Here is a 13,384-nt window from a genome sequence, read left to right on the forward strand (position 1 = left end):
AGACTACTTCAGAGTGATGTTAAAAACTTTAGAAAAAATAAACTTAATGGAGTTTATTTGAGCAAAGTAGTATTCATGAATCAGACAGCACTCAAAACCAGAAGCAGTTCAGAGAACTTCACTGTAGCAGCATGAGCAGCAGACTTTTATAGACTGATTGCAGAAGCAAAGTAAAGAAATTACTTGATTGGCTACAGCTAGGCATTTGCTTTATTTGGGTATGATCCAGCTAGTTTGCCATTTGTGATTGGCTGAAACTCAGTTTAGTTGCTTTTTGTTTGTTTGTTTCTAAAATTAATCAGTTACAAGGGATTCTTCTAAGTTAAGTTGTGATATAGTTATGTAAGGGTTCCTGGTACAGAAACTACCCTAAGCTAATTGGCCTCTTGCTATTTTGTTTTAACAGTGATAACCAGTTCTCAAAAGTATGGTCCAGGGAGGAACCTGATACTCTGTTTTCTTCTCAGAAGTGTGATCCAGGGAACCTGATAAACTGTTTTTATAATGTGGCCAGGCATGGTGGCTCATGCCTGTAATTCCAGCACATTGGGAGGCCAAGGGGGTTAGATTGCTTGAGTCTAGTTCATGAAACCCTGTCTCTTAAGAAAAAAAAAGAATGGCCAGACATGGTGGCGCATGCCTCTGTTCCCAACTATGCAGAAGGCTGAGGAGCCTAGGAGGTGGTGGAGGTTGCAGTGAGCTGTGATCACACCACTGTATTCCTGCCGGGGTGAAAGAGAGAGACCCTGTCTCAAAAAAAAAAAAAAAGAAGAAAAGAAAAGGAAAGAAAAAAATCATAACATTACTGAGACTTATTTTTCTTTTTCATTCACATTCTCTCACAGTGTTCAATGGAGTTTTCTGGAGGCCACTCAGTATGTGATATTGCAGTAATTTAAATGCAAACGCACATATGAGAATCTAGCAGAAATTAAAGGGATTTGCAAGTTAAAAAATACAACTCTTTTCTCTAAATACAACTTTTTAAAAAAGTTATGTTCACAAAATAGGTTTTTCATTGTTTATTTTTAAAATTTCTCTTTTTATTTCTAATGTGAAAACTGGTAGATATAAATGACACAAACAAAAGATGTTTAAGGTCCTCAATAATTTATAAAAACATAAAAATGTCTGCGTTTTGTATAGATATATTTTGGTCTTGAGACCAAAAAGTTTTTGATGGCTGTTTGTTGAGGAGTTTATGATATAACTAAGCTATAAGTCATCTGTTTGCATGCTCAGCCGTATTTGAGGTTGTAGGTTGTAGTTTTAAAAATTTCTTTCTCTTGATATTTCTGAATCAGGCTTTTATTTTCACATATTGAGTCTGGCTTCTGTTGATTATGTTAATTACTTAGGTTGAACAAATGTAAAAGTAAGTAGGTTTTTAGTTAGTAAATATCTTTTCGAAAGCCTTCAGTTCTTCCATCAGTAACGAAACTAAAGGTCACATGGATTGGCAATAGTTTTATGTCACTCCTTTCGTAGCACTGCCTTGCCACCTCAGTATCTCTTCAAAATAATTGTTTTTAACATGCGAAAAATTAGACGTGTTTTCTAATCCACGTCTGTCATCCAGTTGTGATTCTGATTTGGGTGTATCATAAGGTAGACATTTGTTTACTTACCAAAATTAGGAAGCAACCTAGATTTTCTTTTTCAAAAATACTGCTTTTGAAACTCTTCACGTTATTTTACAGGAATATTTTATTTCCTTTTTTATTAGTATTACTTGACTGGCTTAAGATTCAATTGCCTGTGACCCTTATGTCATTTTTCTCAACAAAATCATTATCTTCTTCATTATTAAATACTTAATAGGCTTTTACTAATGTGCCAAATGTTGTGCTGGATACTACTAGTAATAAAGTGACAAGCAAGATAGATATAGCACCCTCCTGCATGGAGCTTAGGGTCTTGCAGAGGAGAAAAATGTTAAACTAATTAGTTATATGAATAATTGTTTAAATTACTGTACAGGGTCAATAAGAGCATACAACAAGGATCTTAACTAAATCTAGGATGGGTCAGTTGTATAAGGTCTGGGAAAGCCTGTATTAATTCCAAAGACAGAATTTTTCCTGGGCTATGATTTTACACAGATGGGTTGGTTATTAGTCTTTTAAGAATGATATAGTTTAAAATTTTTTTGTCATTCAGCTGTTGGCTGTACAGGTGGATGGTAATTTATTAACTGGAAAATAATTGGCTTATATTAGCTTTGTGAGAACAGTGTCCAACCTCAGTTGGTTGCAACCCATTGAGAAACTAATTAGTATTTCTGCCTTTAGAGCACTCTAGTGGCTACTTTTTTCTGCCATTTTGACATATTCTGTATTCTTATTTATCCATGATTATTATGTTTACCCATAAAATAATAGAAGTTTGTTTATTTGGAATAAGCAAATATTCTATATAGGATATTTGGGAAATATCCTGTAGGAAACGCAGAAACTATTTTGAGTTCATATTTTCCTTTTAGCTTTGTTTTGATTTTTGGATTGGAACAAAAGATTCCATGTCTTTATTTAAACAAAACAAAACACTATAGCAAAAAGTGAGGTGCTGTTTATAAGAAATGTAATAGAAAACATGAAATATTCTTTGAATAATGAAGTTTAGAAAAAAAGGAGGGTACTGTCCATTGAGTGAGAAGAGTAACAATCTTTTGCTTTTACTCTTCCCAACTGTTGATTTGTTTAAAATTATGACTAAATAATCAGACTTACACAACCTATAGTGGGAATGGCAGAGACTTAATTAGAATAAAGAAGAAACCTGATGAAGATTGCAATCATGAGTTGTTGCATGGTCCTTAGAAACCAGAGCACGACCAGTGTCTCAGCAGTGATTCTAACCTTTTAGAAATCATGAACCCTTAAAGAATCTGATGTAAACTATAAACTTCTCCCCATAAATATGTTCATAGAGATTTTGTCAACTAAAATCTATCTTTAGATCTCAAGTTGTTAATCATCAATCAAGGTTTAAAACATTTTAGAGTTTATACTATTTCTGTGTTCACACTATGGACAAATCCCAAACTTTAGATGATTAAGAACTTAAATATTTAAAATTTTTGAAACCTGTGGAAGAAGTGAAGTTAGTATCCTTCAAACCTTAGAGAAAGGGAAGATTTTTTTAAGCACATGAAAAGCATTGACTACCAAAGAAAAAATAATTTTGACTATATTAAAATTAAGAACTTTAGAAAGTAGAGCCAAGCTTAAACAAAGTGAAAAGCAAGTTACAGAATGGGGGCAGAAACTCACAAAACACACAACAAATGATTAGCATCGAGAATGTGTAAACAACTACAACTTGGTGAGAAACAATCAAATAACCCAATAAAAAATGGAAAAATGATAGGAACAGGCATCTCATAGAAAGAATCAAGTCAACATGACCAGAATCTCAGCCTCGTTATTGACTAGAGAAATGCTTTACCATTTCTAACCTGTCCAACTGGAAAACACTAAAACATCTAACAGTAGCAAGTATTGGCGAGGACAGAGATTTACAGAATCTCATATGCTGCTAATAGAAGTATAATTTGGTGCAATGCTTTGGAAAAGAGGTTTGTCCTTATCTCCTAAAATTAAACATTCCCTGTAACCTAGCACTTTCACTCATTGGTGTCTACTCAAGATAAATCATGCACATGTATACCAGGAGACACGCAAAATAAGTTGATCGTAGCCGTCTTCACAATAGCAAAACCCTGGAAACGGCCCAAGTGCCCATCAGTGAGAGAGTGAATGAAAAACATCTATAGTTTTTGTCTAATATGAATACATGATACATACAGATTAAGTATGCCATATCCAAAATTCTTGGGACCAGAAGTATTTCAGATTTCTGATTTGTTTGGATTTTGAAATATTTGTATTATACTTAGCAGTTGAACATCCCAAATCCCCAAAATCTGAAATGTTCCATTGAGCATTTTTTTTTTTTAATTGTCATGTTGGCAGTCAGAAAGTTTTAGATTTTGGAGAATTTCAGATTTTGTGTTTTTGGATATGGGATGTTCAACTTGTAATTGTCCAAATCAGTCAGCAACATTGAAATCCAATGATATGGATGAATATTAGCAATATGATAAGTCAAAAACATAAGACCCAAGAGATTATATACAGTATGATAAGCTTTTTTAAATAGATAAAAACAAACAAAAAATGTCTTACATTGACTACATGTAATTGAATTTAAAACGATATAAAAAGGAAAGCAATAAGTGATTAACCTGGAATTCCAGATAACGGTGGGAAGTAGCACATGATTAGTTGAAGATTATTGTGAAAGTGCTAATTTTTGTTACGGTGGTAGATTTTAGGGTGCTTATTACTTCATTAAAGATGAATAATTATATAACTAGTCTTCTAAGTGGACCATGCATATACCAGCTATGTGAGTGTTACCAATTAAGGATGATGTATTCCATTTTGTACACCTGAGTTCTAGTTTAAAAAAATTTTTTTTCAGAGTTCATTGAATATAGATAAATAGAGATAGAGAGACAGAGATTGAGTATCAGTAACTACCCTAGGGATTGGCTGGAAATACAGAGACAAATATGACATATTCTCTATCTGGTGGTCTAATGTAATAGAAATAGCCATTCCAATAAGTGTGTAAAGTCTTGCACTGAACATGGTAGAAGTCTTTGGGGATACCAAGAAGGGAGCATTTGTTTCTACAACATATCTAGAATTTGCCTCCACTCTACTCCTTCTCATCCCACCTCCTACCTCACCACCAGTCCCCTTCTCAGCATACATATTTGATTGATGGAGTATTTAGACTTCTGGTTACGGTGTTTTGTTCTTATTACAAAGTTAGTTTTCTTTGTACTGTAATATGTCTGTCTCACATATGCAACTTTAAACTCAAGAGCCTTTTTTTATTCATCTCAGGCCCCAAAATATCTTGCATGATACTCATGTTTATTGTTTCATTTAGCAAAGAATTCAGTACCTACTATGATGCAACCCCTGCATTTATTCAATAAATCTTTGAAAAATGAGCCAGTGGATACATGAACAGAGTATAGAAGTTAATAGGTATTAATTGAATTCCTATTTTATGCTTTGTGCTAGGACCTGTGGTGCCCGTAGGATGTAATATATATTTTGCTGTTTAGTCTCATTATAAACAATTGGAAAGTATATAATAGAATGATTTTTAAAAACATGATAAACTCTATACTTTTATTCTTCACTCCCACATTTTTGATGTCATAATTTACATTTTTATATTATTTTTGTCTCTTAACAAATTATTGTTGCTATTATTTTTAATAGTTTTGTCTTTTAACCTTCATACTAATGATATAAGACAGTATGTTAAGTGAAATAAGTCAAGCACAGAAAACAAATACAGCGTGATCTCACTTATATGTGGAACCTAAAAAAACTGAACTCAGAAAAACAGAGAATACAGTGGTTATCAGGTGTGCTGGTGGTATTGGGGTGGGATTGGGGAGATGTTGGTCAAAGAATACAAAATTTCAGTTAGACAAGAGGAATAAGAGATTTATTATACAGTGTGGTGACTGTAGTTAATAAGAATGTGTTATATACCCAAAAATTGATAATAGAATACATTTCAACTATTCTCACTGAAAAAAATGATAAATATGTGAGGCAATGGATGTGTTAATTAGCTTAATTCAGCCATTTTACAATGTATCCATATATCAAACATTATGTGCATTATTTGTCAAAGAAAATTTTTTAAGTAAAGAAATAAAATTTTGATTTAGTGTAAATAGGAAATGATGGTGTGAAAATAGGGAATCATGCATATGATTTAGGGAGAACTGCAATAAACATAGGTGTTTTCGGCATGTCACTTGTTGATTTCAGTCTGTATGTGATAGACTTCCCATTAAATATTTTTAGTTATGCAATTGTACTTTATAGCTGAAAGGTGTCCCTCCCATATGAACACCATTTTGCAGGTGAGGAAACTGAATTCCATAAAGGTAAATGACTTCAGTAAGTTTTCACCAAAAGCAGCAGGATTAGAAGCCACATCTCCCCTCTCTTAGTTAAGCTTTTTGATGTTGTTGTTACTGGATATTGCTATATGTGATCTAGACACTTCAGAGTTTTTTTTCATACATTTAGGTGTCTTGAAAGCTTGTTCACAATCAAGTAAGTGGCACTTTTAATTTCAAGAAATTAGTATGATACAGTAAAAAAAGCACTGACCTTTCCGGAAATCTAGAGACCTGAGTGCAACTTCAAACTCAACTCTACCATTTAATAGGCTGGGAAGTCTGAGATGAACTTGACCATTAATCTTTTGCATGTCATTTCCCTCTGCAAGGTCTTTAATGTCTCTTCCAGCTTTAACATCCTCTTAGCCAAAGCCAAACTGCAGTCCATATGATTTGGTCTGTGGGATATCACTACAACTAGTTTGTTTAACTGATGATTAAATATGCCAGAACTTCGCAGATAAACTTCCCAGATAAATTTACCCAACTCCTTTGTGATCCCACATAACATGTACAGCATTTGCCTGTTTTTCCCCTGAAAAGTGAACTTCTTGAGGGAGGCAACCATGTCCTTTCATGATAGCATTCTCAGTAACTATCATAGAGTAACCACTCGAATCCTTGTTGAGTGAGTGAGCATCTGTTTTGGAGCTCTGCCATTGGTTTAGACTTTCTCTATGCATGTTTTTAGTAAAGGAAAACAATAGTATTTTAAAACAAGGTTAGTTTGGATACTTGGTATCTTAGCTATTTACCTGTACAATCTTCATTTAATCATAAGGATTTTAAAAATAATGAACACCTTCCTTTCTCAATAATTCATTTGTGTTTATCAATAACATGTAGTAGAGATTCTACATGGTTTAATGCTTCTTTAACTCCTTCCCTATTATAATGAAATATATACTTGAAAATTTTTAGGGTCAGGGAAAGGTATCAAAAATTGGTCCCATTTGTAAATTTAATTTCCAAGGGTTTATTATAATGATTATATCATTTATTTCCCTAGTTATAATCGCTGGTTATGTCAAGCAAGATCTGAGGATCTGTCTGATATTGCTTCTCTAAAAGCCTTATACCAAACAGGTGAGCTGAAATATATGGTAACTTATTCTTTCACTAATTTAGAGCCCTACCAATCATGCTATTTGAAAATTCATTTTTCTGTGATTTCATTTATTGTATCTATGAACAAAATGGTTTTGTACTAATGAAGATAGTTTTGCCTGTCATCAAGATCTTAACAATAACATCCTAATCTATAAAATTTTCAACTTACAGTTCTGCATTAGCCAACTTTATTTCATGCCAGTGTCCCTTTTCTTTTAAAAAATGTGTCTGCTTTTAAAAGTACCATATACTTGCTACTACAAAATTCAAACCTTACATAAATATGTGATGGAGAGAGTGAAAGTTCCCAGATTCCCACTCTTTCTCCATTCTATTTCTTTTACAGACAGTACTTTTTAGTAATTTTCAGATTTGAGTGCTATTTAGTTTTTCCTGGATCACTAATGTTATTAAAAGTTGTGGTGAGCTTAAGCAAAAAGCTGTTGATAAAAGGTTTTGGGAGGCTGGGCATGGTGACTGTAATTGCAGCACTTTGGGAGGTGGAGACAGGAGGATCATTTTAGACTGGGAATTCAATACCAGACTGGGCAACATAGGGAGACCCCCATCTCTACAAAAAAATGAAAAAATTAGCCAGGCATGGTGGTGCATGCCTGTAGTCCCAGCTGCTTTGGAGGCTGAGATGGGAGGATTGCTTGAGCCCAGGAGTTGGAGATAGAGGCTGCAGTAAACTGTGATCACTCCACTGTACTCCAGCCTAGGGACAGAGCAAGATCCTATCTCTAGAAAATAATAAAACATTTTAAAAGATCTTTGGCTGTTCTTGATTTAAAATCTTTGAGAGGTCTTCTCTTAAAAGGGCAGTGGTCAAAACCCTCATGAAGCTTTAAAAAAAAGATGTCATGTGCAGAGTAGAAAAATTGGAAGATGAAATTTGAGCAACTTATACTTCCTTGTTTTCAATCTTTTAAATTCACGTAGAATATTTTATAAAGTCAGAGCCTAAGACAAATAATATTCTTGGAATGAAGTTTCTGGGTGCTGATTACATTTCCTGTTTATAGGTGTTGATAACTGTGGTCGAACAGTGATGGTGGTAGTTGGAAGAAACATTCCTGTAACATTAATAGATATGGACAAGGTAAGCCATAAAAAGGCTCTGTTTTACACATAATGTTGATTGAAAAAATAAGTTGTATATGAATTTGGAATCAAGGCCTACAATATGAATCACGGCTGAATTGTGTATCACTGACAGAGGAGCAGACCTGGTTCTGTGAGTGGACCTGCATCATTTCAGTTCAATTAGGGGTTTGATTTTTCTCTGTCCAAGAAATAAAAATACTGGAATACCGTAATATGATCTCCAAAACCACTGCTGCTTTGTTTTGGGTATGATGTAACTAGTAAGTGGTTGGAATCATTCTGTGTTATAATTGTGTAATCAAATTCTTCTTTGAAAAAAGAAAAATTAATTTTTGAGTATCTATTAGAAGAGAAAAAAACAGAAATGTAGTTTACCCAAGATAGCATCATTCTGTAATCCCTTCATTTGGAGGCAAAGAACAGAAATAGATGATTCATAAAAGAGAAATGGAACTGGTAGATAAAAATAAGAAAATATTCAGCGTGATTAGTAGTCCAAAAAAGGTGAATTGGGGGGCGCGGAGCAAGATGGCCGAATAGGAACAGCTCCAGTCTCCAACTCCCAGCGTGAGCGACACAGAAGACCGGTGATTTCTGCATTTTCAACTGAAGTACTGGGGACATCTCACTAGGGAGTGCTGGACAATCGGTGCTGCTCAGCTGCTGCAGCCTGACCAGCGAGAGCTGAAGCAGGGCGAGGCAAGGGGGAAGGGAATCCCTTTTCCTAGCCAGGGGAACTGAGACACACAACACCTGGAAAATCGGGTAACTCCCACCCCAATACCGCGCTTTAAGCAACGGGCACACCAGAAGAATATATCCCTCACCTGGCCGGGAGGGTCCCACGCCCACGGAGCCTCCCTCATTGTTAACACAGCACTCTGCGGCGATTTAACCGCAAGGCAGCAGCGAGGCTGGGGGAGGGGCGCCCGCCATTGCTGAGGCTTAAGTAGGTAAACAAAGCCGCTGGGAAGCTCGAACTGGGTGGAGCTCACAGCAGCTCAAGGAAACCTGCCTGTCTTTATAGACTCCACCTCTGGGGGCAGGGGTCAGCTAAAAAACAACAAGGGAAACAGCAGAGGCCTGAGCAGACGCGAACGACTCTGTCTGACAGCTTTGAAGAGAGCCGTGGATCTCCCAACACGGAGGTTGAGATCTGAGAACGGACAGACTGCCTGCTCAAGTGGGTCCCTGACCCCTGAGTAGCCTAACTGGGAGACATCCCCCACTAGGGGCAGTCTGACACCCCACACCTCACAGGGTGGAGTACACCCCTGAGAGGAAGCTTCCAAAGTAAGAATCAGACAGGTACACTCGCTGTTCAGCAATATTCTATCTTCTGCAACCTCTGCTGCTGATACCCAGGCAAACAGGGTCTGGAGTGGACCTCAAGCAATCTCCAACAGACCTATAGCTGAGGGTCCTGACTGTCAGAAGGAAAACTATCAAACAGGAAGGACACCTATACCAAATCCCCATCAGTACGTCACCATCATCAAAGACCAGAGACAGATAAAACCACAAAGATGGGGAAAAAGCGGGCAGAAAAGCTGGAAATTCAAAAAATAAGAGCACATCTCCCCCTGCAAAGGAGCGCAGCCCATCGCCAGCAACGGATCGAAGCTGGTCAGAGAATGACTTTGACGAGATGAGAGAAGAAGGCTTCAGTCCATCAAACTTCTCAGAGCTAAAGGAGGAATTACGTACCCAGTGCAAAGAAACTAAAAATCTTGAAAAAAGAGTGGAAGAATTGACAGCTAGACTAATTAATGCAGAGAAGGTCATAAACGAAATGACAGAGATGAAAACCATGACACGAGAAATACGTGACAAATGCACAAGTTTCAGTAACCGACTCGATCAACTGGAAGAAAGAGTATCAGCGATTGAGGATCAAATGAATGAAATGAAGCGAGAAGAGAAACCAAAAGAAAAAAGAAGAAAAAGAAATGCACAAAGCCTACAAGAAGTATGGGATTATGTAAAAAGACCAAATCTACGTCTGATTGGGGTGCCTGAAAGTGAGGGGGAAAATGGAACCAAGTTGGAAAACACTCTTCAGGATATCATCCAGGAGAACTTCCCCAACCTAGTAGGGCAGGCCAACATTCAGATTCAGGAAATACAGAGAACACCACAAAGATACTCCTCCAGAAGAGCAACTCCAAGACACATAATTGCCAGATTCACCAAAGTTGAAATGAAGGAAAAAATCTTAAGGGCAGCCAGAGAGAAAGGTCGGGTTACCCACAAAGGGAAGCCCATCAGACTAACAGCAGATCTCTCAGCAGAAACTCTACAAGCCAAAAGAGAGTGGGGGCCAATATTCAACGTTCTTAAAGAAAAGAATTTTCAACCCAGAATTTCATATCCAGCCAAACTAAGTTTCATGAGTGAGGGAGAAATAAAATCCTTTACAGATAAGCAAATGCTTAGAGATTTTGTCACCACAAGGCCTGCCTTACAAGAGACCCTGAAGGAAGCCCTAAACATGGAAAGGAACAACCGGTACGAGCCATTGCAAAAACATGCCAAAATGTAAAGAGCATCGAGGCTAGGAAGAAACTACATCAACTAATGAGCAAAATAACCAGTTAATATCATAATGGCAGGATCAAGTTCACACATAACAATATTAACCTTAGATGTTAATGAACTAAATGCTCCAATTAAAAGACACAGACTGGCAAACTGGATAAAGAGTCAAGACCCATCAGTCTGCTGTATTCAGGAGACCCATCTCACATGCAGAGACATACATAGGCTCAAAATAAAGGGATGGAGGAAGATCTACCAAGCAAATGGAGAACAAAAAAAAGCAGGGGTTGCAATCCTAGTCTCTGATAAAACAGACTTTAAACCATCAAAGATCAAAAGAGACAAAGAAGGCCATTACATAATGGTAAAGGGATCAATTCAACAGGAAGAGCTAACTATCCTAAATATATATGCACCCAATACAGGAGCACCCAGATTCATAAAGCAAGTCCTTAGAGACTTACAAAGAGACTTAGACTCCCATACAATAATAATGGGAGACTTCAACACTCCACTGTCAACATTAGACAGATCAACGAGACAGAAAGTTAATAAGGATATCCAGGAATTGAACTCATCTCTGCACCAAGCGGACCTAATAGACATCTATAGAACTCTCCACCCCAAATCAACAGAATATACATTCTTCTCAGCACCACATTGCACTTATTCCAAAATTGACCACATAATTGGAAGTAAAGCACTCCTCAGCAAATGTAAAAGAACAGAAATTATAACAAACTGTCTCTCAGACCACAGTGCAATCAAACTAGAACTCAGGACTAAGAAACTCACTCAAAACCGCTCAACTACATGGAAACTGAACAACCTGCTCCTGAATGACTACTGGGTACATAATGAAATGAAGGCAGAAATAAAGATGTTCTTTGAAACCAATGAGAACAAAGATACAACACACCAGAATCTCTGGGACACATTTAAAGCAGTGTGTAGAGGGAAATTTATAGCACTAAATGCCCACAAGAGAAAGCAGGAAAGATCTAAAATTGACACTCTAACATCACAATTAAAAGAACTAGAGAGGCAAGAGCAAACACATTCAAAAGCTAGCAGAAGGCAAGAAATAACTAAGATCAGAGCAGAACTGAAGGAGATAGAGACATAAAAAACCCTCCAAAAAATCAATGAATCCAGGAGTTGGTTTTTTGAAAAGATCAACAAAATTGACAGACCGCTAGCAAGACTAATAAAGAAGAAAAGAGAGAGGAATCAAATAGATGCAATAAAAAATGATAAAGGGGATATCACCACCGACCCCACAGAAATACGAACTACCATCAGAGAATACTATAAACACCTCTACGCAAATCAACTAGAAAATCTAGAAGAAATGGATAATTTCCTGGACACTTACACTCTCCCAAGACTACACCAGGAAGAAGTTGAATCCCTGAATAGACCAATAGCAGGCTCTGAAATTGAGGCAACAATTAATAGCCTACCCACCAAAAAAAGTCCAGGACCAGATGGATTCACAGCTGAATTCTACCACAGGTACAAGGAGGAGCTGGTACCATTCCTTCTGAAACTATTCCAATCAATGGAAAAAGAGGGAATCCTCCCTAACTCATTTTATGAGGCCAACATCATCCTGATACCAAAGCCTGGCAGAGACACAACAAAAAAAGAGAATTTTAGACCAATATCCCTGATGAACATCGATGCAAAAATCCTCAATAAAATACTGGCAAACCAGATTCAGCAGCACATCAAAAAGCTTATCCAGCATGATCAAGTGGGCTTCATCCCTGGGATGCAAGGCTGGTTCAACATTCGCAAATCAATAAATATAATCCAGCATATAAACAGAACCAAAGTCAAGAACCACATGATTATCTCAATAGATGCAGAAAAGGCTTTTGACAAAATTCAACAGCCCTTCATGCTAAAAACGCTCAATAAATTCGGTATTGATGGAACGTACCTCAAAATAATAAGAGCTATTTGTGACAAACCCACAGCTAATATCATACTGAATGGGCAAAAACTGGAAAAATTCCCTTTGAAAACTGGTACAAGACAGGGATGCCCTCTCTCACCACTCCTATTCAACATAGTGTTGGAAGTTCTGGCTAGGGCAATCAGGCAAGAGAAAGAAATAAAGGATATTCAGTTAGGAAAAGAAGAAGTCAAATTGTCCCTGTTTGCAGATGACATGATTGTATATTTAGAAAACCCCATCGTCTCAGCCCAAAATCTCCTTAAGCTGATAAGCAACTTCAGCAAAGTCTCAGGATACAAAATTAATGTGCCAGAATCACAAGCATTCTTATACACCAGTAACAGACAAGCAGAGAGCCAAATCAGGAATGAACTTCCATTCACAATTGCTTCAAAGAGAATAAAATACCTAGGAATCCAACTTACAAGGGATGTCAAGGACCTCTTCAAGGAGAACCACAAACCACTGCTCAGTGAAATCAAAGAGGACACAAACAAATGGAAGAACATACCATGCTCATGGATAGGAAGAATCAATATCGTGAAAATGGCCATACTGCCCAAGGTTATTTATACATTCAATGCCATCCCCATCAGGCTACCAGTGAGTTTCTTCACAGAATTGGAAAAAACTGCTTTAAAGTTCATATGGAACCAAAAAAG

At 36.8% G+C, this 13,384-nt stretch overlaps 1 protein-coding gene across 3 annotated transcripts in view; it reads left to right on the forward strand.

Annotated features, from left to right (window-relative positions):
* Positions 1-13,384, forward strand: part of GDAP2 (ganglioside induced differentiation associated protein 2) — a 67,577-nt gene that overhangs the window by 33,988 nt on the left and 20,205 nt on the right. For all 3 annotated transcript variants that reach the window (XM_010374049.2, XM_010374067.2, XM_030935884.1), the window contains exons 9-10: positions 7,014-7,090; positions 8,140-8,216. In XM_010374049.2, coding sequence (XP_010372351.2) covers positions 7,014-7,090; positions 8,140-8,216 — 154 coding nt within the window. The remainder of the gene's footprint in view (positions 1-7,013; positions 7,091-8,139; positions 8,217-13,384) is intronic.

The sequence above is a fragment of the Rhinopithecus roxellana genome, chromosome 8 (assembly GCF_007565055.1).
Source record: "Rhinopithecus roxellana isolate Shanxi Qingling chromosome 8, ASM756505v1, whole genome shotgun sequence".
Lineage (NCBI taxonomy): Eukaryota > Metazoa > Chordata > Mammalia > Primates > Cercopithecidae > Rhinopithecus > Rhinopithecus roxellana.